General features: G+C 38.2%; 1 protein-coding gene across 1 annotated transcript; it reads left to right on the top strand.

Moving 5' to 3' along the window:
* The first annotated feature begins 1,583 nt into the window (after positions 1-1,583).
* Eloc (elongin C) lies at positions 1,584-26,435 on the top strand. The gene is made up of 4 exons (XM_020172522.2): positions 1,584-1,735; positions 14,727-14,780; positions 16,271-16,414; positions 24,535-26,435. Exons 2-4 carry the CDS (start codon positions 14,777-14,779, stop codon positions 24,723-24,725), a joined length of 339 nt encoding a protein of 112 aa, XP_020028111.1. The 5' UTR covers positions 1,584-1,735; positions 14,727-14,776; the 3' UTR covers positions 24,726-26,435.
* The last annotated feature ends 419 nt before the right edge of the window (positions 26,436-26,854 follow it).

The following is a 26,854-nucleotide window of genomic DNA, read 5'->3' as shown; positions in this document are numbered from 1 at the left end:
TTGATCCTGCCCCCTTGGAGGCACAGGTGAAACAGAGATGTTCTTGTGTGAGAAATTCAAACCATGATCCCAGGAAGAGACAACCAATCAGTAAGATCCACAAAAGCAGAGATGGTCAATCAGAAGTAGCCTAACCTGAGGAATAAAACTTACTGTAAACCCCGTCTCAGCAGCTACTATACCTCGCATAGCCACCCACCATTTGTCTCTTCTCTTAATGGCGTCCTAATAAATCTTTGTTTTCTCCTACTCTCCCTCTCTGTGAGTTCTTTTACCAACCCATGGCTCCCCCAAATCCACAACGTAGAGGGTTTGTTGAGGTTTTTTTGTTTTGCCTTCTGCACCTGTGCCTCTCCTCCCCATCAAACTCTATTTTCTAGAGTTACCAATACCGCCACGCTTTCATTATTTCTGCAAAGGCCTTGACAAGTTAAATCGAAAATATCTTTTATCTGCCAAGTGAACTTAAAAAAAAAAAAGACCTGGGCACGATGGCCCCCAACTATAATCCCAGCACTGGGGAGGCTTAGGTGAGATTGTGAGTTGGCAGTTGATCTGAACTACGCTGTGAGACTCTGTCTCAAAAACCAAACCAAGTCAAAAAAAAAAAAACCTTTCTGGCACAAGTTATTTGTTAGCATAAGAGCAATAAATTCTGGTTTGCCTATATCTAGTTTCCTTTGTGGTCCTTGTTACGCAACAGTGCCCAGTTGAGAAACTTGCAACACTGTGTGTCTTGGCTGTACATTCTCTTTAAGTCACATTCAACAAAAACAGTAAGAGGGCAAACCTAATTTGGTGGCTTCAGCTTTCCAAACAATGTGCCTAACCTTTCCTAACCACAGGAAAGCAAGTGAAAAGAACAGGATGATCGAAAAAGAGAGGCGGTGGGCGCGAAGCAGGGTGTGCAAAAAGATGGTCTCATAATCAGTCATGGGGGCAGGAGCCTGCCTGCCCTTTGAGTAAGCTCAGGATCTAGCAGAGCTGGGGAAACCCGAAGGGCGCGAAGAGCCAAGGGTGCGAGTGGGGGCGTGGTTAGTTGAAAGTAAACATTGACGGATACCGGGAAAAGAGGAAATGAGGCAAGAACATTGCGCCTACCGTTGAGATGCACAAAGGGCAGCTGCTGCTTCGGTAAGAGCACTATCTGTTAGCATAGCAGCCGCATGTTCATGTCTCAGTCTCTCCTTTGTCCTCTTTCACATCCAGGATTACACCCAAACCATAGCACGAAAAACCTCTAAATCCACCAAAGTGTGAACACGCAGCACGAGAAACTACAAGTCCCAGTATGCAGCGCACCTTCAGGTCAGACACCAACAGTACCCGCCCAAATCCCAGGATGCAGTGCAGCTTCGGATTCCCTAGCGCCTCTCAGCAGAAATTGGATCGGGTCTGCACTGCATGCTGGGAATCTAGAAAACCTAGAATCTGATTGGTTGACATTTGCCAATAGGACGTCCCTTAGGCGGGTCTGTATTACTCAAGAGGAAGAGAGGGGGCGCTACACAATTCTATCAGACGGAAGTGGGTAACAGACTGCCTCTCAGCCTCACCAGCACTGTCTCCCGCGTGTTTCAGAAAGCGGCTGTGACCGGGCGGAAGTAATTCCTTCGACTGCCCCGGAACCCACGGGGGCGAGCAGCTGGGGCGGGGGGGGCGGCCCTGGAATAGGGGCTGTGGCGGTACACCGGGGAGACAGCTGCGGTGGCTGCATTAGCTGCAGGACTGACAAGTAAGTCTTGGGTTGGGGTGGGAACCGGATTCCGGGTTCGCGTGGAGGACGAGGGAGGCTGGGGCTGGGTGTGTGTGTTCGCCATCCCACTTCTCACTTCTTTCCACTGGGCGGGGAAGAACGGAAGCTCTTAATCTCCCGGGCCTCCCCAGCTCCTCGTTTGGGGGAGGGGAGTGGAGGTCCGCGGAACCTTTCCTGGCGCCGCTCGGAGGGCTTGGAAGGAGGGGAGGCTGTCTGGGCCTTCTCTAGGCTGATCGCAGGGAGGGTGGAGTTAGGAGCATGGCAGCCTTGTCGCGATCCTTTTTTGCTTTCCTCATGTGCGCTCAGATTCGTTCTTTTTTTTTTTTAGAGTCAGTCTCTACTCTCAGGAGAGGGTCCTCTCTCCTTTCCGCTGCCGGGCCCGGAAAAAGTTTACCTTCTGGGTAATTTGTTGGCGATCTCTGCCTGATAGGGTGGACTGGGGCTTTCGTGCATCCACCTCCCAGTCTTGTCTGAAAGGTGGTATCTGGTACCAAGTTCAGCGCCCATTAAGTTTCCCGTAGAGAACTGAAATCTCTGTAGTAACAGGTAACTACGGAGTTTGTGCATTCCAGTCAGCATCTTTCAGTGTAGAAAGCGACCGAAATCTCTAGTTTTAAAACTTCGTTTGCTTTTAATCCCCAAGTTGTCTTCTGCAAAGTGGCCTAAAATGATAAATATCTGATCTCGTTTGCATTGTAATATAATTCGTGTTAATTCAAACAACACAATTCACAAGCGGATTTTTTTCTTTCGGAGATAAAATGGCGAGGAAAACGCTGGGGCCCTCCCATCATGGATATTTGTTTGTTGCAGTGGTGATTTAGAATTACTGTTTAATTTTTATTTAAAAAAATTGGCGGTGCTCGGGATTAACCCAGGGCTGCGAGTATGCTAGGCAGATGCTCTATCGTTGAACTGTATCTGTATCCCCAGCTCCCTACATAATTTGTAAATGACTCCTCTGTTTGTTAAATAGGGCATTTTCCCAATAACCACCAGGCTGGGGATGTAATTGAGTTATAGAGTGATTGCTTAATATGCAAGAGGCCTTGGGTTTTATCTCCAACACTACACACAAACAAGTTGGCTATGGTCTTAATTACCATTTAAAAATATTCAGAAAGTATGCACACATTTATTTCAAGTGGAAAGAAATGAAATGGTTTCATTTCTAGATGGTAACTGCAATATAATTAGGCAGTAGTTTACACCCTGAAGTTACATTTTGAGTGCTAAAGAAATAGTTAATTGCCTAAATCTTCTAAAATGCCTGTGGATTTTTTTTCCGTGAGGCGGGGAGGTAGGTAGATTTTTTTCAATACTGGAAAATAACCAGGAAAACTTTGAATTTATGCTCATATGTATTCTGATGCACTTCAGCTAACATGGTGTCCCAAATGCTTATTGCTACTTTATTAAATGAAATTAGGCAAAGCCCATCCAATGATACCTGAAATACTTGAAATACCTGAAATAAGTCTTGGTGATTTAAGAAAATGATTTCTTAAAGTCAAATACTTATCAAGCATCTACTACACAGTGTTCCAGGCCTGCCTTCCTTGAGTGTGTGTGTGTGTATGAGATGCAGTTTTAGGCAGTGATAAATGTAAGAACAGGAGGGCTGGAGCTGGGCACAGTGGCTCACGTCTGTAATCCTAGCTACTTGGGAAACTGAGATTGAGAGGATCATGTTGAAGGTCCTAGTGTGACTGGGACAGGATGATGATAGGGTGATCAGGGAAGAACTTGAGGAGTTGATATTTTGGCTAGTCAAGTGATGAGATTTAAAAGATTATCAGCAATGAACTAAATGCAAAGACCTTTCAGTATGTATGAACTTGACCTATTCAAGGAGTTGCTGAGGAAGAGTGGTGGGAGATAAGGTCAGGTGAATAAATAGCAAGTCAGTAAGATTGAGCCTATTTTTAATGAGGGACAAATGAAAGGTTTTGTGCAGTAGGGTGACATCTGATTTATGCTTGAGATGACAAGTTGCTGAATGGAGAATAGACAGGGAAGGAGAAAACCAGCTCTGCATGAAGAGACTTTGTAGTAATCGGTTGAGTTACTGTACAGAGGTGTAGAGTTCGAAGTTAGTGAGAAATGGTCTGATTTGGAATATAATTTCAAACTAAACCCAATGGGTCTTGCTTTTAAAACCCTGGGACAGGAAAAAAAAAAAAAAACTTTTTTTGAGTAGTTTGATCTGTGTGGGTTTTGCCCACACAGATCATCTCCTGAACAGTGTATGCCTATAATTCTAGCACTCTGAACACTGAAAAGTAGGAGGATCATGAGCTCCAGGCCAACTTGGGCCATATAGCAAGAGCCTGTCTCAAAAAACATCTGGAGTATTTACTAAAATTGGAAGACTGGAGAGGAAACATCAGTTTCTGACAGATAAATTTTTTTTTTTTGGGCAGCATTGAGGTTTGAACTCAGGGTCTCATGCTTGCTAGGCAGGCCCTTTTATTGCTTGAGCCTCTTTACCAACCTTTTTTTTTTTTTTATTTGTGATGAATATTTTTGAGATAGGGTCTGTCGAACTATTTGCCCGAGGCTGGCTTCAAACCGTGATCCTCCTGATCTCTGCCTCCTGAGTAGGTAGTATTACAGATGTGAGCCACCCTGTGCTCAGCTAAATCAAGAGTTCTTTATGGGGCTTACTGAGTTTGATAATTACTAAGGCAGTTGAGAATATGTGTAGAAGGTAATTTGGAGATCTAAAATTGGCACTCAGGGTAGAGGTAAGACTACAGGCTGGGCACTGGTGACTCACACCTGTAATCCTTGCTACTTGGGAGACTAAGATCAAGAGCATTGTGGTTCAAGGCTGGCCTAGGCAAATAGTTTTCTAGAGTTCATCTCTAAAATAACCAGAGTGAGCCTGGTGGCTCACGCCTGCAATCCTAGATATTCAGGAGACTGAGATCAGGAGGGATCAGTTTGAAGCCAGCCTGGGCAAATAGGTCTGAAAGACCCTATCCTGAAAAACCCTTCACAAAAATAGGGCTGGTGGAGTGGCTTAAGGTGAAGGCCCTGAGTTCAAGCTCCAGTAGCATAAAATAACCAGAGCAGAATGGGCTGATTCTTTTTTTGCAGTATGGGGTTTGAACTCAGGGCCTACACCTTGATCAACTCTGCCAGCCCTTTTCTGTGAAGTTTTTTTTCAAGATAGGGTCTGTAGAACTATTTGGCCAATCCTCCTGAGTAGCTAGGATTATAGAGGTGAGCCATTATTGTCTGGCTACATTGGGCTGATTTTTACTCAACTTTTCTTCCTTTCAGCTTGTTTATTCATTTGTTTTGTTTTTTGTTGGTACTGAGGATTGAACTCGGCCTTATACTTGCTAGGCAGGCATTCTACCACTTAAGCCACTACTCCAGCCCTTATTCAATGTTTGAAACAAGAGAGTGGACAAAGTATGGTAAATAGATGCAGGTAAGCTAAAGGTGGAAAGACAAAGGAATTGAGGTGAATGATGTGTAGGAGCTATAATTAGATATACTGGGAATATCTGCTCATAGTTTATAAACTAAAAGGAATTTGGAGATACTGTCTAAGAGGGAGATTAGGTAGTTTACAGAGGTGAAGCAGACAGACTCAATGGGAATATGAAGTGCTGTGGAGCTCTTAAATTCTCTTTTGTTGAGGGAGTTTGATTAATAAAGATGGGAAGTTGAGTTATAGGCAGTTGTGGGATAGAATGGATTTCAAATAGGTTCAGTCACAGAATGATAGCACTAGAAAGGACTTTAGGCACAGTTTAGGTGCAGTTCCCTCATTTGAGAGATGAATGATCAAATCCTGTCACTTAACCTATCTGGGTCTCAAGTTAGAGAATAGAAATTGGGTTATGGAGATAAGCTTGGGTCCATATAAGGTAACTATTGAGACTGATTCCATAGGGCTACTTTTCAATTTCTTTATGGTTAGAGAACCCTTGGAAAATCTGAAAGTCTGTGAACCTGTTCCACTTCAAGCTACAGATATGCCCAAATATATATACACAAATTCATGGGCAGATTAATAAACTGTCAGAGCTAAGAATGACTTTTATACTTTTTTAATGGTTGAACAAAAATTCAAAGAAAATATTTTGTAATGTGAAAATTATGTGGAATTCAAATTTCTGTGACTAAAGTTTTATGGAATCTCAGCCACATTCATTTGTTTACATCTTGTCATGGCTACTTTTGCATTGTAGTCGCAGAATTGGAGTAGAAACAGAGACCTTATAGCCTGCTAAGCAGGCTTTGTCTGGCCCTTTACAGACAAAGGTTGCCATTTCCCATACTAAAATGCAGTGTGAGGACACTGGTGGGACAGTGGGGGGCCCCTTTATTTTGTTCACAGACTTATTATCCTAACACCTAGAACTGTACCTGGCACATGGAAATAGAATCACAGTAAGTGCTTTGTGTATAAACTCATTCTCCAAAATAACCCTGTGAGCTAAATGCTATATTATCCAGGTTTCGCAGTAGAGGAAACTAGGCACAGAAAGGTTAGATAGCTTCCTTCAAGGTGACATAGGAATTGGCTGGGTATATATGGGAATGTTCAAAAGCTAACTGCTTTTAAGCTCTATATTATATGGAGAGCTGAAATGAAGTCTTCAGGAATGATAGAAAACAGCAAAAGATGGCTAGATAGGAAAGATGAAAGAGGATGGTATAGCAAAGGACTGTGTGCTAGCCTCAGTTATATGAGGTATTCAAACCCATGTCTTGGCTGAGGCTATAGCTCAGTGGTAGAGTGTTTGCCTGGCAAATGCAAGGGTCTGGGTTCAGCCCCCCAGCACCACCGAAACACTGTGTCTTGGTGTACATCTCAACCTGTGTTCAGTCAGTATTGTCCTGGCTCCTCTCCTCTTTTTCTTTTTCTTTCTCTCTGGCTTCTTTTTCTTGCATCTGCTCTTTGACTCACTCTGGCCAAACTGGTCTCCTTACTGTTCTCCATCCTTAAAGGCTTCTTCCCCCCAGATGTCTGTGACTCACTTTCTCACTCTTCAGGTTTCTATCATGTGTCAGTGGGGCCTGCCTTCATTGCCTTGAATGAATAGCAACCTCCTTTCCTTCCCTCGACCCATTCCCTACCTTACCTTGCTATATTTTATTTTTGTCCATCGCACTTCTTCTATCTCATGTACCTTGTTTTGGTTTTCTGTCCCCACTATTGTTCCCAGGACATTAGAAATTGTGTTGTGTTCACCTCTGTCCTCAGTACCTAAGACAGCACTTGACATACTGAGTGAGGGTTAGTATTTGTTGGATAATGAATTTGTAAACTGGTTTCCAACAATACTGAGTTACTCTGTGTACCCCCATGCTGTCTGATTTCTTGTACTATTTGCTTTGTCTGGATAGTCTCCTCTTCCTAATTTGGCCTGGTAAAAATTTGGCCTTCATCCAACAATACCCACATCAAAAGCTGTATCTGTTCACTTGACAGATGATTTTTTTTTTTTTTTTTTTGTGGGCCTAGGGTTAGAACTTATGGCTTCACAGGTGCTCTACCACATGAGCCACACCTCCAGTCCATTTTGTTCTGGTTATTTTGGAGATGGTCTCTTGAACTATTTGCCTGGGCTGGCCTCAAACTGCCGTCTTCCCGATCTCAGCCTCCCAAGTAGCTAGATTTAGAAGCATGAGCTGCCGGCATTTAGCAGGTTTTCTGTTTGGTTTGTAGCCTCACATTTGTTTTCCTTGGGACAGCCAACCTCCTACGCCCCTTTGTTGGCATCTACTTACCTGAGAATTTGGGTTAATTTTATTGTCTGTGTATCTTTTAAAAGGCTACTCAGGCAGAAAACCAAACAGCAAACCTTTCCAAATTGAAGGCCCTCCCTGCCATTACCATTTGGTGGTACTGGGGATCTAACCAAGGATAAGAGTTCTGTCATTGAGGTACACTCTCTGTGCCTGATGATACCTGTGGAATTAAGATATCTGACCTCTTAAATTTTTTTTTTATAAACTCACTTTGGCCTTATTTTTTAAATGTGAGGTATAATCACCAAGCTATTTAGTTTAGAAAAATGTGCAGTGTGCAGCAAGACTCTGAAGGGTTTTTGTTTGTTTGTTCGTTTGTTTTGTGGTGCTGAGCATCAAACCCAGGATCTTAGTGCATTCTAAGCAAATGCTCTACCACTAAGTTACACTCCCTATCCCAGTACTGGGGATTGAACCAAGGGCCTCATTCAGGTTAGACAAGTTTTCTGCCACTTGAGCCGTGTCCCCAGCCCTTTTATTTGTATTTTTGTGTTGAGAAAGGGTCTTTGCTCAACTAGCCTGGAACTTGAAATACTCCTGCCTCAGCTTGCAAGATTTTGGCATTACAGGTGTGTACCATGCCTGTCTCCCTTGAGCACTTTTAATATCAGTTCTATTCTTTTGCCTTTTTTTTTTGGTAGTACTAGGGTTTGAACTTAGGACTTCATGTATGCTAGGCAGGCACTCTACCACTTGAGCCACTGTACCAACCCTGTTTTTTTGAGATAGAGCCTCCATAACTATTTGCTCCAGGAGGGATGGGGGGGATGGGATCTTCAAACCAAGATCCTCTTGAGTAGCTAAGATTACAGGCGCCCCACTAAAGTAGAGTTCTTAAGACAGCAGATTTTTTTCTAATCAACATTCAATGAGTTCCACAATTAATAACAAGCAGATAATAGGAATGACATTTGTGAAGAGGGTTTGTTTCTTAATACCAAGGTGTTGCTAATATTGGGTATTACTAAATGAATAATGATTTTAGTAGTAGAAGCTTGACTGGTTGGGACAGTTAAACTGTTATTGATTGGTAGCGATCAGAAACAGTGAAAATTTATGGAAACATACAGCTAGTTAGGGGGACAAAATACTCTTTTTTTGGGTGGTATTGGGGTTTGAACTCAGGGTTTCATACCTGAAAGGCATGTGCTCTACTGCTTGAGCCAGGCTCCAGCCCAAGATCCTCCTATTTTAAACTTCCCACAGTTGTTGGGAGAACAGGCTGGGTACCACCAGCTTTTTTCCAACTGAGATAGGGGTCACAAACTTTTTTGCTGGGATTGGCCTGGAACTGCAGTCCTCCTGACTTCAGCCTCCCGCATACCTTGGGATGACAAGTGCACACCAGTGCCCAGCTCAAATAGAAAAATTTTTTAAAAATTAAAAAAAAAAAAAGAAATCTCAATTTTAAGTCATAGATGATCTACATGAATAGATTGTTCAAATAGAAAAATTCAGACAAATCTATGTTCTGTGGCCATTCCTCTTTTCCAGTCTTCACCTTAGTATTATCATTATATATATTATATTGTATATCACCATAGATTATTATCGGTTGGGGAGTATCTTTCACAACCATTTTCTTGTTGTTTATGATTTAGAATATATATTTATGCATTTTTATTTAAAGATAACAAGATCAGTAAGTGAGAAACCACTTATTTACATAAATGCTATCAGACTGTACCTATTATTCTAACTTGCTTTAAAAAATAGTTTATCTTGATGATAACTATCTTGATGATAAACATAGCTCTATAGTATTTCTGTTATGCATTATGGTGACCATATTTCTACTTCCCTTTGTATACAAAGTTCCATGGGTTTTGTTTTTTTTTTTACATTTGTCTCATCTTTAGTTTTTAGGTTTTTTTTGTTTTTTTAATGAATAACCTTATTCCCCTTCACTCCCCCCAAATAACCAGCATAAAAGACAAAAAGAGCCAGGCACTGGTGGCTCACTCCTGTAATTCTAGCTACTTGGGAGGCTGAGATTGGGAGAATGGCCAGCCTAGGCAAATAGTTCAAGAGACCATCTCCAAAATAACCAGAACAAGATGGACTGGAGGTGTGACTCAAGTGGTACAGCATTTGAGTTCATACTCCAGTCTCTCACACACACACACACACAAAGAATAAATTTGGAATAATTACTGTTATGTACTTAGTTGATCAAGAAAATCAACTGAAACCTATTAAAAACTAGTAAAAGTGTTCTGCAAAAATCGTGGAATATAAGATCAGCTTACCAAGTTTTAAAAGCCATTCACAACACAAACAGTAAGTTTTCAGAAGATAAAATAGGAAAACAAATCCAATTCATTGTGGAAAACTAAAAGAAGCCAAAATGTAGGCCTAATGAGAATGTGTAAGAACAAAATGGGAGACTTGCCCAACCATTTGTTTTTATGATGCTATTTATTATAATCAAAGCAATAGGATGTTGGTCAACTATAAATAGATCAATGGAAAAGTATAGTCTAAAAATCCATGTAGCAGTGTAATGTATGATACGGTAACATTTCAAATCAGAAAAAGGATGGGATATTTACAGTTTCTTGTGTTGTTATTTAAGATAGTCTCCCTATAAAGCCTAGGCTGACCTGAACTCAGTGTCTTCCTGCCATAGGTCCTCACCACCTCCTCCACCCATGGCTTTTAAAGATGTTTAGAGTGTTCCATGATACTAAATTCAAAACTGATTTCAGTGTAGGCCCTAGGCTAAAGTAGATGTTGTATTTGATTTTTTTTTTTAAAAAGCAAGTGTTTATGACATCTCAGGCTGTTAATCTTTTTTTTTTTTCAGTTTTATTAGCGTATATTCATTGTACAGGGGGAATTCGTTGTGCCAATTCCCAATAGTCTTCCATTGTACACTGGTTAGATTGCCCCCAACATCTTCCCCCTCACCCCCCACTTAAAGCAATTGCAAGAGATTTCAGCATTGTTTCATGTATGTATATGAAATGCATCAACCATATTCCTCATCTTCATCTCCATCATTAACCCTCCCCTCTCCAACAGTACCCTCGCACACTCTACCTGTTATACAGTTCTTTCTTTCATTTTTAATTCCAAAGTCAATGTTCAGAGGGCTTTCTCAATATATCTCAATTGTGAATACATTTAACTTTGGTCACTTCAGCCCCCTGTTACTCTTCTTTAACCCTTCCCTCCCCCCACCCAATTATTCAACAACTTTCAGTATATATCATTATATCCTCTACCTACAGAGATGTAATACATTTTGATATTGTTGACTGTCATTCTCTTTTCCTCCCCAAAGTGTTGTAGAATAGTTCCACTATTACAAACACAAACACGTCTTACATACAAATGTGTGTATTATCATGTTTGTTTTGTGCATGTTTATCTTTTGGATCCATCTTTCTCCATGTGTGAGAGAAAACATGAAGCCTTTTGTCTTTCTGAGCCTGGCTTATTTCACTTAATATGATGTTTCCCAATTCCATCCATTCACCTTCAAACCACATAGTTTCATTATTCCTTATGTCTAAATAAAGCTCCATTCATCACTTGTAGGGCATCTGGGTTGTTTCCATAGCTTGGCTGTTGTGAACAGTGCTGCAGTAAACATTTGTGTGTAACTGTCTCTATTGTATAATAACTTACATTCCTTTGGGCATATGTCCAGGAGTGAATTGACTATTTTTAGTTTTTTGAGGAGCCTCCATACTGCTTTCCATAATGGTTGTACTAATTTACATTCTCACCAACAGTGTTATGAGGGTTCCTGTTTTGCTACATCCTTGTCAACATTTGTTGCTGGGGTGAGAGGAAATCTTAGTGTAGTTTTAATTTGCATTTCTTTTATGGCTAGAGAGGTTGAGCACTTCTCACATTAGCCATTTCTACCTCTTCGTTAGAAAATTCCCTATTCAATTAATGGGCCCATTTCTTTAGGATGTTATGTTGATTCTTTGGGGGTTGAGTGTTTTGAGTTCCCTATAGATTCTGGATATTAGCCACTTATTAGATGACTATCTAGCCCATTGTTAATCTTAATATTTTCTAAAATTGTTCTCATCCTGCTGCTTCCTGACTGTTGGGTTTTACTTGCCCATTCCCAGATCTCAGCTCAAGCACTGAATAGATGTTCACATTGAGATTTTTTTCTTCCAAACTTTGCTTTTTGTTGGCAACTTATGGATTATAATCATTTCAAATATTTTTAAGCTTCTACCTATGAATTAGAAATTTTTAACATGTGATGTTGATCCCTTTTTCTGTTAGTGGTGGTAGGTTCCCCCCTCCCTCTTTTAATCTCTTGTATAAATGGTGGAGTTGATTTACTATATTAAGCCTGTAGAGAAACTGTCACTACCCAAAGGGCTTCTAAGATGTTGCTTAGCTACTGCTCGTTAAACAAATATCCTAGATGTTTTACTCTGGATATTATCCACATAGAAAAGCTAGTACTTGAAATTCTTGTACTTAAAGCCTTTCTAGCTTTTCCTCTTTATTTCTTAAAAAAGATTGTAAAACACTATAAACAAAAGAAAATGATAGCTTTGAATTTTTAATTGCCTATTATAAAATGACATTGTACTACTTTAATATTTTGAAGAGCTGTCTAAGGGTTTCTATCAGTAGCTTTCAGAAGAAGTAGAAAATAAGTTTACCCAGAACTAGAGTTTTTTACCATGACAAAATGAAGTAATGGAAGAAGTGAAATATGTGTCGTGAAGTCTAACCTAGCCAGGTTTAAACTCTGACACTATTACTTAAATTATAGAAGCCTTGAGGAAGAAGAAGCCTCTCTCAGTGCTTCCTGATAAAATAGGAATAATAATTTCCTTATGGGAGAGTTGTTTTCATTAACTGATTTTTTTATTATTGTATTGTTGTACTGGGGGAACATTGTGACATGTCCAAAAGTTCTTTCAATCTGTCATAGTTGATTGATTGAGCATGGTATTGAGGATTGAACCTATAGTCTTACTCCTGGTAGGCAAACTCTCCACTACTTGAGCTATGCTACTAGCCTAGAAGAGCTATTTTTGAATACCTTACTATCTGAAGAAAGAAACTTAGTACATTGTTAGCCAACCAACAGGAAAATTGTTGGTTTTAACATTACATTGCCAATGCTTCCCTTTGTTCTCTAGTTTATCTCACATTAGAAATAGTGCTTTAAATATTTCCTTCCGAGGACTGGACATGTGGCTCAACCCATTGAGAGCCTGCCTAGTTAGCAAGTGTGAAAGCCTGAGTTCAAATTCCAGTCCCACCAAAAAGAAAAAAAATCAGCCCTGCACCAGTGGCTTATACCAATCCTAGCTACTTGGGAGACTGAGATCAGGAGGATCTCAGTTTGAGGCCAGCCCAAACAAATAGTTAAGGAGACCCCCATCTGCAAAATACCCAGAACAAAATGGACTGAAAGTAGAGCTGCTTTTCTAAGCACAAAGCCCTAAGTTCAAACCCTAGTCCTACACAAAAACAAAACAAAAAAAGTCTACCATGCTTAGGAAGTGTTCTAGACTAACATGAATTCTTCTCTGTTGCTACCTGCAACAAATCACCCAATCTCTCTATCCATATATTAATGATACCTCTTTTGTAAGATAAGGAATTTAGGTAAGTTATTTCTCAATTTCTTTTCCTGCTATAAAATGGTATGGATTATTTTCTTTACCTTTTCTTTAAGTCTAGAATTAAAATATTATCAGGAATTTCATAGAAAACAGTAGTATACTTAGGATATACTATTTTCCATTTAATGACAAAATATAAATAAGGTCCCTCTTTATAGATGTGCACACTTAATAAGTAGAGGGTCCTTGACAATATTATATTATCATTTATTCAGGCAGATATTTGCTTAGTGTCTGCCACTATCTAGTAAACACAGGATACAGAGCTTCCTGCGTCCTCACTATGTTGTCAGCAGGAATTGTTCTCCTAGCATGTTGACATGTAGCAATGCACCCCGCATTTTAATCTCTAGAGTGCACATGAGCTTCAGTGTCCAGGGTATGTACTGGGGTTTTGTTATATAGGCATGATTGATGGAAATGTGCAACAAGATTGAACTCAGTCTTCAGTCCTGCTCCATCTGAAATTCATGCTGTTATCAAGGCCCTCAAAGCTTTTCATCCTGAGTCCTCTAGTTAGCTAAGAGGCCCACTAGATAAACTGGTTAACATAAACTACCAGAGCCCAGTACCAAGAGCAAAGACACTCACCAATCACTAGGGAAATTTCAAGAATTTAGAGGTCACCTCCCAGAAAACTAGGGACAGAAGCCAGCCAGATTCTTCTTGTTGAAATTTTAGCAAGGATTTATTTTAGTATAACAGGATAAAATAGGAAGAAGTGGGGGGAGGAGGAGAAAAGATTTCCTGCTCCCCACCCAGTAAATGAGAATAACGACTCAAAATGATGACTCTTAACCTGTATTGACAACAGCACCCATAGTCGTCTTCAGATTCTCAACTGAGTCCTTTACCCAGAAAAATAATAAAAGACCAAGTGCTTTAGCACGTCTCAGTACTACAGTTTTTTCTTGACTGTTATAATATGTATGCATTTTATTTACTTTACTTTTTTTTTTTTTGCTGGCACTAGGGAATTGAACTTAGGACTGTATTTTAATGGGCTATACTGTTTACACATGTGTTACTTTTTTTTCTTCAGATTGAGTTTTGAACTTAGGGCTTTGTGATCTACCACTTGAGCTATTTTGCTATGGTTATTTTCCTTTTTTTTTTTTTTTTTATCTGGTAATCAGACCTAGGCAAGCAGAGGACTGTATCGCTGGGGTTTGAACTTAGGGCCTACACCTTGAGCTACCCTGCCAGCCTTTTTTGTGACGGGGTTTTTCCGAGATAGGGTCTCCTAAACTATTTGCTGTGGGCTGACTTCCAACCCTGATCATCCTGATTGCTGCCTCCTGAGTAGTTAGGACTACATATGCCAGTCAATTTATAATGCTTATTTATTATGTTCGTATTTTACCTAATTGTTCTGTAATTCAGAAGCCCCAATTGATCAAGCTCACAAAACATTTTGGTATTCTTCAGTTGGTTGATAGCATGGTGGAATTGTGACCTCTTCCATAAGAAAAAGGAATAGAGTCCTTAAACTGTTAATACCAGGACATACTAAATAACAGTGGCTGAAACATGTAATATCCAACATTGATCTTAATATGGTGTTGTTACATTTTTAGGAAACTACTAAAGTTCCTGTGGAACCAAAGTAGAATTTTATAAGAACATAATGGGTAAGTTACACAAAGGTAATTTTGTGTTTCTACTAGTAGAAGCTGATTTTTCTTCTCAGTAAAGATAGGCCTTCAGAGTCACTGAATGCAAGTAAGAAAATAGTTAAACTAAAATTCCTATTTCCATCAAATATACATTTGCTGTATGTTGTTGAAAGGCAGATTAGTAACAATAGTGTGCTAAGTCCTTAGCTTACAAAAATAATACATCTGCACATATGAATAAAATTAAAAAAAATACATCTATATTAGAGGCATTAGTTAAAATAATTTTAATTTTGTTCTTAAAAAGTTAGCTAAAATTGCTAAAAATCTATAAGCCTGAATAGCTTGTAATTTAGAAGCTCATTACATCTTTATCAGTCTCCCATTTTTTAAATATTTTTATTTCTTGGTGGTACTGGAGTTTGGTCATGGCCTTGCAAAGTGTTCTGCCACTTGAGCCATGTCTCTCAGCTTTTTGTTGTTGTTGCTTTTTAATTATTTTTAGTATTTTTTCAGATAAGGGGTTTGCAGATACTGTTTTTGGCCTGGGACTGGCTTCAGACTGGTATCCCTCCAGATTTCCAGCTTCTTCCCAGTTTTTTTATTAGAAAAATTGCAAAAATAATGCACACTGTCAAAGCTTTCATTGGGTTGCTAATGTTCTGACACATTTAACATTTTACGCCTGAAAAATTCAGCATGCATCTCCTACTTTTAGTCTGTATTCTGAATTTCCTGATTGTTTCAGTAATGATGTTCACAGCAATGAGGGATCACTTATTGTGTTGTCTCTTTAGTGCCCTTTAAACAGTTTGTTACTTTTTTAGGGTGGGTAGGTGTTTTATGACTTTTTTTGAGAGCAGGCCTTTTTTTTTTTTTTGAGAGTTGGCAGTGTCTCAAGTGGTACAGTGCCTGCCTGAAGATTGTTCCTCAATTTAAATTTGGTTGTTTCCACGTGATTCAATTCAGATTAAACATTTTAGACAGCAATAGGTGATTTTAATATTTATTAATACTAGTTTTTAAGATTCCTGAGTCAGCTGTTAAGAAATCAGTTGGTAGACATTTGTGGCTAAGCAGTACTTGCTTTATCCTTCTCCTTTTTTTAGGACTCCCTAAATTTTAGAATAAGCTTTAAGATAATTTTCATGTGTTGGTAATGATAAAAATTAAAGTTTTCTGGTAGTGTACAATTGTAAAATGTGTATGTTGAGGAAAGATTTTAAGTTTATATGCAAAAATAAATGTGTCAGAAAATTTATATTGAGCAGACAACTGTGGCTGAAGCTAGAATAGTAACGTTTGTGTACTCTATTCTTACCTCTACTTTGATTTTTTTTTTTCTTCTAATTATAAATTTTTTTGTTACAATGCTGGGAATCAAACCCACAGCCTCAAATATGCTAAGAACGTGCTCTACCACTGATCTGCATCCGCAGTTCAACCTGTTTCTTTTTAAAACAAGATGTGATTTCAAAATTATTTCACTAGTTACTTTATTTCAGATGGAGAAGAGAAAACCTATGGTGGCTGTGAAGGCCCTGATGCCATGTATGTTAAATTGATATCTTCTGATGGTCACGAATTTATTGTAAAAAGAGAACATGCACTAACATCAGGAACAATAAAAGCCATGTTGAGTGGCCCAGGTAAATATAGTTCTCTCTTTTCCTTCTTATATCTTTTAATGTTTGGTAAGCATGTTCTGAATCAAATAACTCAAAAGTGTTTAAAGAGAGCAAATGTGTTGGTGCACACCTGTAGTCAAAGCTGTTTTGGAGACAGAGGCTGGAGAATTGTTTGAGCCCAGGAGTTTGAAGTCAAAGTGGGCAACATAGTAAGACACTGTCTTTAGGAAAAAGGGAGTGGTGGGCAGGAATGGTGGTGCACACATGTAATCACAGCTATTCAGGAGGCATTGGGGTGTAAGGCCAACCAGGACAAAAACACAAGATCTATCCCAAAACTCATAAAAAGCAAAATGGTTGAAGATGTGGCTTAAATGATAGAGTGCTTGGCTAGGATACAGTATACCCTACGTTCAAGTTCTAGTACTAGAAAAAAGAGAAAGAAACTCTTTTAACATTATTGCACAATTACGTTGCATTGGAAAGGATTCATTTCTGCCATTTTCTGTTTTCTGTTATTTTTTTCAGTATTCTAATAGTGATCATTTTGAAATTGTCAACTTCTTAACTGTAGACTCTGACAAAGTAAATTTTTTCTCTTCTAAAAAAATTCATATGGTATAGAACACTGTTTTAAAGTACACAGTTCAGCAGCATTTAGTACATTTACAGTGCCTGCAGCCCCCACCTCTATCAAGTTCTAAAACGTTTTTGTTGTTCAATAAGGAAATCCCATGCTGTCAATACCTATTCTCTGTGCCTAGCTTTGGCAACTACCAGTCTGCTTCCTGATTTGCCTATTCTGAACATTTCACATAAATGAAACCATACACTATGTGATTTTTGTGTTTTGCTTTTCCACTTGCTTGGCAGAATGCTTCCAAGGTTAGTTCAAGTAGTAGCCTATATAATACATCAACCTTTTATTTATTTAGTTTTTTGGCAGTACTGGGGTTTGAACTGGGCCTCACACTTGCTAGGCAGGCACTCTTACCATTTGAGCCAATCCACCAGCCCATCAACCTTTTTAATGACTGAATAATATACTGTCGTGTGAATGTACCATGCTTTGTTTATCTGATAATCTCAGTTGATTAATAGTTGCGTTGTCTCTGCCTTTTGGCTACCATGAATAGAGCCACTGTGATTGTTCATATACAGGCACTTGTTTAAATACCTACTTTCAGTTCTTTTGCATATATACCGAGAAGTAGAATTGCTTGATATGTGGTAATTATATTTTATTTCTGGAGGGACCACCAAACTTTTCACAGTACCTGAATCATTTTGCATATTTCTACCCAATAGTATTACTAGGGTTTCAGTTTTATACATCTTGGCCAATATTATTATGTGTCTTTTTGATTATAACTGTCTTCTACAAGGATCAAATTATTTCATTGTGGTTTTGGTTTGTATTTCCTTAATAACTAATGATGTTGAATCCCATTTCAGTTGTTTGCTGGACATTTGTATATCTTCGGAAAGTGTCTCCTTGGGCCTCTTGCCTTTTTTCCTTTCTCTTTTTTTGGAGACAGGGTCTTGCTGCCTAACCAGGCTATGTTCATACTCTGAATTCACTTGCCTTCACCTGGCTTCTTACTCATTTTTTTGTTAATTGGGTGGTTTGTCTTTTTGTTAAATTATAAAGTCCTTTATAAATTCTGGATAATGGGCCCTTATGATTTGCAAGTGTTTTCTCCCATACCATAAGTTGTCATTTTCTTTTCTTTATTTTGTGTTGCTGGGGTTTGAACTCCTGGCCCCATGCTTGCTATACAGGTGCTCTGCTGCATGAACCACTCCTTAGTCCACCCCCCCCCCACAAAAGTTTTTAATTTTGATGAATTGTGATTTTGCTTGTTTTTTATGTCATACCTAAGAATCCATGACCATGTTTAATATCATGAAGACTTCATGAAGTTAGGTTTCACAATATTTTCTTCTAGGAGTTTTAAAGACTTGCTCTTACATTTAGGTCTTTGGTTTTAAGTTCATATTTGCATATGGTATGAAGTAAAGGTTCAATGTCATTCATTTGCATTGTCGATATCCCACTACTACTTGTTTGATGCATGTGTTTGTTTCTGGGCTCTCAGTTCTCTTCTGTTGAATTATGTGTTTAATGTGGGGGCTTTGTTGTTTTTATGTGTGTTCTACTGGAGTTTGATCTTAGGGCATCACGCTTGCTTGGTAGGTGCTCTACTGCTGGAGCCATGTCTCCAGCCTTTTTTTCTCTTTATTTTTGAGATTAGGGTCTTATTTTTTGCCTAGACCACCCTGGACCATGATCTTCCTGGTGTGTCAGGTACAAACCATCATGCCCAGCTTTTTTTCTATTGAGATAAGGTCTCAAAATTTTTTTTGCTTGGGCTGGCCTGGAGCCATGATCCTCCCCATCTTAGCCTCCCAAGCAAATAGCTAGGATTATAGGCGTGAACTACTGGAGCCCAGCTGATTTACGTGTTTATTCTTATATCTTGAACCACATTGTTTAATTACTACAGTTTGTAGTAATGTTTTTTCAGGGCCGAGGATTGAACTCAGGGCCTAACGTATACCAGAGAAGTGCTTTGCTGCTGAGCTGTATCCTTAGGCCTGTAGTAAGTTTTGAAATTAGGAAGTAGGCTTCTGATTTTATGTTTGTTTCAAGGTTATTTGTGTTACATGGGGTCCCTTACAATTCCTTTTCTATATTTTGCTCTAGTTTTTAAAACACAGAAATGTAATAATGTAATACACCTCCAAGTACCCATCAGTCAGGATGGTTAACATTTTGCCAATCATATTATTCCACCTATTCTGTACTTTTTTGGAGTATTTCAAGCATCTCAACATCATATTATTTTACTTGAAAAATCTGAGACAATTCCTACTTGCCCTCTTCCTTTTTCTCAGAGGGTCATTTGTATAATTTTGAGTTAGTGTTTCATTCCATAAACTCATAGTTAGAATTTTAGTGGCTTGATTACACTCTGGTTCATTTTCTAGAGAAGGATACTTGATAGGTACCATCATTGTATTCCTATCGCCTTTTTAAATTGTCATGTTATTGTTGTACTGACAGTATATTGTGACATTTACAGTAGTTCTTACAATACATCATAGTTGAATTCACCTCTCCATCATTCTCCTTTATCCTGCCCCCCCATTCCTATAATAGTTTCCAGTTTTTCCATTTTGATACATGAGTACATAATATTTCCTCCATATTCACCTTCCTACACCCTTTCCTTATATCCTCTCCCCTCCCATTGGTACCAAACCCCAGACAGGACCTATTTTAACCTTCCTGAGCTCTGTTTTTGAAAAATGAATTTCATTGTGACATTTCCATATATATAGGTATTATAACCCTAATGTGTTCATCCCCCCCAGTTTTCTCCTTTCTACCATAGTCCCCTTCTTATGGTGATTTCAACAGGCTTGAAAATTCTGTATTTGGACTGGAAGAGTGACTCAAGGGGTACCTGCCTAGCAAGCATGAGGCTCTGAGTTCAAACCCCAGTACTACCAAAAAAAAAAAGAAAAAGAAAAATTCTGTATTCCTTCTTGTATAGAAAATATATCAACCATATTCACCTTCTTAACTTCCTTCTTTTATCCTCCCTCTCCTGTTAGTTATCTCCCTTAACGTGACCCGTTTTTCCTAAGGTTGCTTGTATTTGTACTGTGGCTATCTCCCCAAAGAGAAAACATGTGGCCTTTGTTGTTCTGAATCTGGCTTATTTCACTTAATATGATGTCCTCCAGTTCCATCCATTTACCTTCAAACTACATAGTTTCATTCTTCCTCATGGCTAAATAAAACTCCATTTTGTAAATATGTGTATGTATGTATGTATGTGTGTGTGTGTGTATATATATATATATCACATTTTTAAAATCCATTCATCAGTTGTAGGACATCTGGGTTATTTCCATAGCTTGGCTATTGTGAACAGTGCTGCAGTAAACATTGGTGTACAAGTTTCTCTACATTCCTTCAGTTATATCCCTAGGAGTGGTATTGCTGGATCCTATGGCAATTCTATTTTTTCAGTTTTTGAGGAGCCTCCATACTGTTCTCCATAGTGGTTATACTAATTTAATTCCCACCAACAGTGTATGAGGGTTCCTTTTCCCTTCCATCATCAGCAACATTTGTTGTTTGTGTTCTTGATGGTGGCCATTTTAAAAAGGGTAAGGTGGTATTTCCTTTATGGCCAGGAATGTTGAACACTTCTTCATGTGTTTTTAGCCATTTGGACTTCTTCCTTGAAAAAGCTCCATTCAGTTCATTTGCCCAGTTCTTTATTGGGTCATTGGTTTTAGGGGAGTTTAGATTTTTGAGCTCCCTGAGTATTCTGGTTTTTAATCCTTTGTCAGATGTAGAGCTGACAAAGATTTTCTCCCATTCTGTGGGCAGCCTCTTCAATCTGATAACCGTTGCTTTCATTGTGCAGAAGCTTTTTAGTTTCATGTAGTCCCCTTTTTCAATCCTTTCTCTTAGTTGCTAGGCCTTTGGAGTTCTATTTAGGAATTCATTGTATAAGCCTATTAATTCCAGCATATTCACTGCTCTTTCCTGCACTAGCTTCCAAGTTTTAGGTCTTATATTAAGGTCCTTAATCTACTTTGAGATGATCCCCGTGCAGGGTAAAAAACATGGATCTAGTTTCAGTTTTCTGCAGGCAGATACCCAATTTCCCAGCAATATTTGTTGAAGAGGCTGTCTTTTCTCTATTGTATGTTTTTTGGGCACCTTTGCCAAAAATCAGGTGGGTGTATTACATGGATTCATGGTCTTCTGTGCTGTTCCACTGGCCTTCATATCTGTTTTTGTGCCAGTATCATGTTGTTTTTTTATTGCAATTTCTCTGTAGTTTAATTTGAAGTTGGGTATTGTGATACTTTCAGCATTGCTTTTTATCACTGTGTGTGTGTGTGTGTTTACTGATTTTGAACTCAAAGACTTGTGCTTGCTAAGTATGTGCTCTACCACTTGAGCCATGCCCCCAGCTCTTGTGTCACAGTGTCTCATTTTTTAGGATTAGTCAGTGGGATCCAGGGTTATTAAGCTGATTCATCCATGAAAAATTCCATACTTCTATGTAATTGTTTTAGCACCCATTGTGATTGTTGAGATTTCTTTGGTATTACTAAACAGTGATTTCCTAATTCTGTACTTTCTCTGAATTTATTAACTAGAATTGTATAAAGAATTATTTGTTCTCTTTCAGTTTTTATATATCATGAACTTTGATGTTTTTTCAGTCCATTGCAGTCTTTTTTTTTTTTTTTTTTGGTGGGACGAAGGGTAGAACTTAGTGCTTCAAACTCACAAAGGAGGTGCTATACCTCTTATGCTACACTTCCAATGTACCAGTGTATTTCTAGTTATTTTGGAGGAAGTGGGGTCTCTCAAACTGTCTGCCTGGGCTGGCCTCAAACTGAGATCCTCCAAGTCTTGGCCTCCTAAGTAACTAGGATATTACAGTCATGAGCCACTGGTGCCTGGCCAGACTTCATTTTTATGTCAGAAAGAATCACATCAATTTAGCTCTTATATCCTTTTGACATGCTTGTTTAGTGTTGGATAGGTTGTTACTTTCTGCTAGTCCAGGGTGGTGGCACTCAGGAGGCTGAAGCAGGAGAATTGCAATTTCCGAGGACAGACTGGACTACATAGTGTGTTCCTGTCTTTCATAAAAAAAAAAAAAATGATAATCCCCAGGAATTGTCTATAGAATATTCCCCAATCCTGAAAGCAGTTATTTTTCCAAAGAGCCCTGTTTTGTTTAATAGAAAATGGTATTTATGTATTTAGGGACCCTCATCTACATGCTAGAGGTCCTCATTGTTCCTGGGTTGAATGGGTTTTAGGATTTCCCAGTAGACAACACTTAAAAAGTACATTAGGCAAAAAAGTCACAAATGGCAATAGCATTTTAATTAAATTTTTAAATTAAAAATTAAAATTTAAGCCAGGCCCTAGTACCTCACTCCTATAATCCTAGCTACTTGAAAGCTGAGATTCGGAGGATCTTGGTTTAAGGCCAGCCTGGCGTAAAGTTTGTGGGACTCCCCATCTCACACATTTGCTCTATATAGTGACACATACCTGTCATCCTAGTGACAGCAAAAAGGATAAAATACGAAGATCAGAGTCCAGGCAGGCCTAAGCAAAAAGCAGCATCCTGTCCCCAAGATAACCATAGCAAAAAGGCATGGCTCAAGGGGTAGTGCAAGCATGAAGCTCTGAATTCAAACCCCAGTACTGAAGGAAAAAAGAAAGTTAAGTCCTCTAAGTTAAGGTTAGAGGACTCGTTTTGAGACTGGGTCTTTTTCTATTTTGGAATGTATTTTTTATTATCATATTATTGTTGTCCTGGGGGTACATTGTGACATTTACAAAAGTTCATATTATACATCATAGTTAAATTCTCCCCCTCTACGTGAGACTGGCATTGAACTCATACTGCCTCAGCCTCCCAAAGTTATTAAAGTGTTTTTGCTTTTTGTAGAATTGATCTCCTTTAATTAAAAAACATGATTTTTGTCTTTAAAGGAACAGGAAGACAGCCCAAAACTAATGCATACATTTAAAAAAAATACAAGTATTAACACATGCTACAGTGTGAATGACTGCACCTCCAAAACTTGCTAAGTGAAAGAAACCCAAAACAAAAGTGATTTCATTTGTATGAAATATCCACAATAGATAAATCTATAGAGATAGAAATTAGTTGGTATTTCCCAGAGGTCATGAGATGGGAGAAAACCAGGAATACAAGGTTTTGTTTTAGTATGATAAAAATGTTTAGGAACTAGATAGGGGGAAGTGGTTGTACAACACTGTGAATGAAATAAATGTCAATGTCTGCAAACTTTAAAATTATTGGTTTAGGTTGTATGAATTTCATTTTTTTTTTTCTGGTGTGTGTGTGTTTTTTTTTTTTTTTTTTGTAGTGGGGGAGGCTCATGGGGAGAAGATTCCTTTGGGTAGGACTGGGGTTTGAACTTAGGGCTTCATTTTTGCAAAGCAGGCGCTCTACCACTTAAGCTGCACCTCCAGTTCCTTGTTCCTTCTTCTGTGGTTGTTTTGGAGATGTAGGTCTCATGAACTATTTGCTTGGGCTGGCCTCAAACCTCAATCCTGATCTCAGCCTCCCAAGTATGCTGGATTACCAACATGAGCCACTGATGCCCGGCCTATATTTTTGTTTTTTGAAATAGGGTCTCATTATGTAGCCTAAGCTGACCTTGAACTGACCATCCTCCTGCCTCGGCCTCCTGAATGCAGGGGTTACATGCATGCACCAGCCACATCTGGCAGCGGTTATATGAATTTCACCTCAAACTCCTGCCCCCCCATCTTTATCTGGTATCAAAAGCCTGTTGGTAATATTTCATATATATATTTAAGAAAAGCAGTTTTAGTTATTGACAAAATAAAATTTACCTCATTGCTGTGAATTAGTACTGATCATACTTCTTTCATCCTAACTTATCGCCAATCAATAGAAACTAGAAAACTTTAAATAACTGCATTCTTAGGAGGTATATTTTTAGATGTGAAATGCCTTTTATATTCAAATACATAGTGCTAGTGCACTATTCAAGAGTGAATGATACAACATTTATGTGACCAAAGAAGTTTTGAGTAATGATGTAACTGTTTTATTTTCTTTGTTTTTATTTTTTTTGTGGTACTGGGGTTTAAACTCAGGGTCTTGTGCTTGCCAGGCAGATGCTTTTTCCTCTGAGCCAGGCCTCTAGCCCCTGAACTGTGTTATGAATTGTTATTAAACAAAGAGAAAGGTCTTAGGAGGAAATCCCATTAATATGGTCATTTTTTTTTTTTTTTAACTACATTTTGCTGCCTGAAATGTTCTGGTTTCTTGGCAGTGCTGGGGTTTGAACTCCAGGCTTCATTCTTGCTAGGAAGCCACTCTACAACTTCAGCCAGCCACTCTCCATCAGCCCTTTTTGTGTCCTCATATTGGATGCCATCCTACAGACCTTGTTTTAACTTCAGTACCTTTTTAAAAGACTTATCTCTGAATAAAATCATTCTACTGTATTAGATGTTAAGTCTCCCACATATGAATCGGGGGACATTATTCAACCATAACATACATAATCCTTTTGTTTTGCAGGTCAGTTTGCTGAGAATGAAACCAATGAGGTGAATTTTAGAGAGATTCCTTCTCACGTTCTTTCAAAAGTCTGCATGTATTTTACCTACAAGGTTCGCTATACTAACAGCTCCACCGAGATTCCCGAATTCCCCATTGCACCCGAAATTGCACTGGAACTGCTGATGGCTGCGAACTTCTTAGACTGTTAAATAAAATAAATTATAATAAACTGTTAATTTTTTCAGTATTTAATACCTGTAGTTCAGTTAGTAATTTTTTCATATGTAGCATGTTGCCTGTATGCAATTGAACTATAAAGTTAATTGCAAAGCAGATTATCTTCTGTTCTTTTGCATAGCAATCAGAATTGAAATTTGTTTGCTACATCAACAAGTTAAGGACGTTTTCACAAACAGAAATAAACAAATATGCCAATTCGTAGGTGGTTTTGCTTTATCTTTTGGATGTGAATTAAAATTACAACAGTGATGATGATAAATGCTGAAATGTAGGCATGAGTGACATGTTCTACAGGTAAATAATGGGGCTAAGTATTTTTATGTTTTTAGTATTTTTTTTATAAACCAATTCTGATCTTATAGCCGCTGATAGCATTATTAGAGTCATGCAGATAATTACATGAAAAACATGTTTATAACTTAGCTAAAACATTGATTTTTTATAACTCTCAAAGAATAAGAGTTGAAATTTCCTATGTGTTTTTGATAAATGCAGTATTGTTTAAGTGTATCTTGTGTTTTGTTTATTGCTACGATTTAAGAACATTATTTAAAAGCAGTTTTGGAAGTTACTAGGTACAACTTTTGCAGCAGCAACTGTTTGAACTGTAGCCATATAGTCAACAAGTGAACTACATGACTTAAAAGTTCCTGTGCATTGTGCCTTTGGGGCAATCCAAAGTATTGTACTTTGTACTTCTGTTGACTATAAAGCTTCCTTTGCAATTTTCATTCTTCCTTCACAGTTTCTTGGGATTACACTTCTACTTGTTTAATGTGTGTTAAAATACTCCTATGAACTTTATATGAATCTTAAAGCTAAGACTTTTCTTTACTATTCTAGTCTTCCTCCATCTAATTGGAATGTTATAAAACGTGGAAAGCTGCAGTGAAAATCTTAAAATGTACTTACAGTACATGAACTATTTAAAATATGTTCCAATAAATAGAATGAATATATTCCAATAAATATAGTCAGTGGGTCTTCTGAAGTCAAACTCACAAGGAAGCTATTTTATATTAAAAAGGCAAAAAAGCATTTGAAAAACTGTAACAGCATCTTTGCTTAGGCATCAGAAAAGAAGCACTGGTGTTAGACTTATTATGTCTATCTTAGTAGAACAGAGTTGTCATAAAATCTATAAATTTAAAACTTCAGTTTATTTATTAAAATTAGCTGAGTATAAACCAATTTTTCTGGTAACTGCAGAAACCATAAATAAAAGTAACTTCCTCTTAGAAAACCAAAATGTGTGCTTTCCAGCTTATTAAAAAGTGGCTAAATATAAATTACATATTTTTTAGTGACTTCTTTGACATACTGGTACATACTTAGAAGTATGTATCAAGTACAAGAATTATATTGTAGGGCTGGGGATACGGTTCAGTGGTAGAATGTTTGCCTAGCATGCATGAAATTCTTGGTTCAGTCTCTAGCTGCCAAGTATTTTCTGCTTGATAGCAAATAATACCAACTATAAACCTAAATGATGATTTTAAAAGACAAAAAGTAGAAACATAGGTTTAACTTACCAGTTTTTGTAGGTTACTGTATTTGTTAGTTCCAGAGGTAACCTTAAGTTTCGAACATTAAAATAGAAGTTCAAGACTAGGCAAATTTGTATATCTTGCAGCAAATGGTACTTGCATGTTAATAAAGGCTGTATTAACTTAAAGGTATGATGAACACTTGGTGTTTGCTCTTTTTAGCCTTGTCTCTTCTTCATGAATAATTCACAAAATTCTTTGCTTCAGGGCATCTTGGCATATGATTGAACAGTGTGAAATTTAATTTGGTTAAATTTAAGATAGTTATTTTATGTAGCATCGAAATCTTAGTTTTCTGACAGTGATTAGCTTTGCATTCTGTGTGAGTCTCCCCTATATATATTACGTATGGTATGTTTTATACACACACACACACACACACACACACACACACACGTATTATGTATATGTATGAATGACTGCAGCTCAGGCTTGCTAGGCAGATGTTCTGTCACTTGTGCTGTGCTTCCAGCCCTCCCTAATATTTTATACACAGAAAATACTACCATAAAGTTTTTTAGTCAATATTTCATTTTTATACAGTGTAGGTT

This window comes from Castor canadensis, chromosome 3, assembly GCF_047511655.1.
Source record: "Castor canadensis chromosome 3, mCasCan1.hap1v2, whole genome shotgun sequence".
NCBI classification, from domain to species: Eukaryota; Metazoa; Chordata; class Mammalia; order Rodentia; family Castoridae; genus Castor; species Castor canadensis.
The sequence above is the reverse complement of the archived record's forward strand: the minus strand, read 5'-3'. Positions and strand labels throughout refer to the sequence as shown.

Excerpts from the sequence above, each read along its gene's own strand:
- Eloc (XM_020172522.2), top strand. Across the intron at positions 16,415-24,534 it reads AGCCATGTTGAGTGGCCCAG|GTCAGTTTGCTGAGAATGAA; the intron begins GTAAATATAGTT and ends TTTGTTTTGCAG.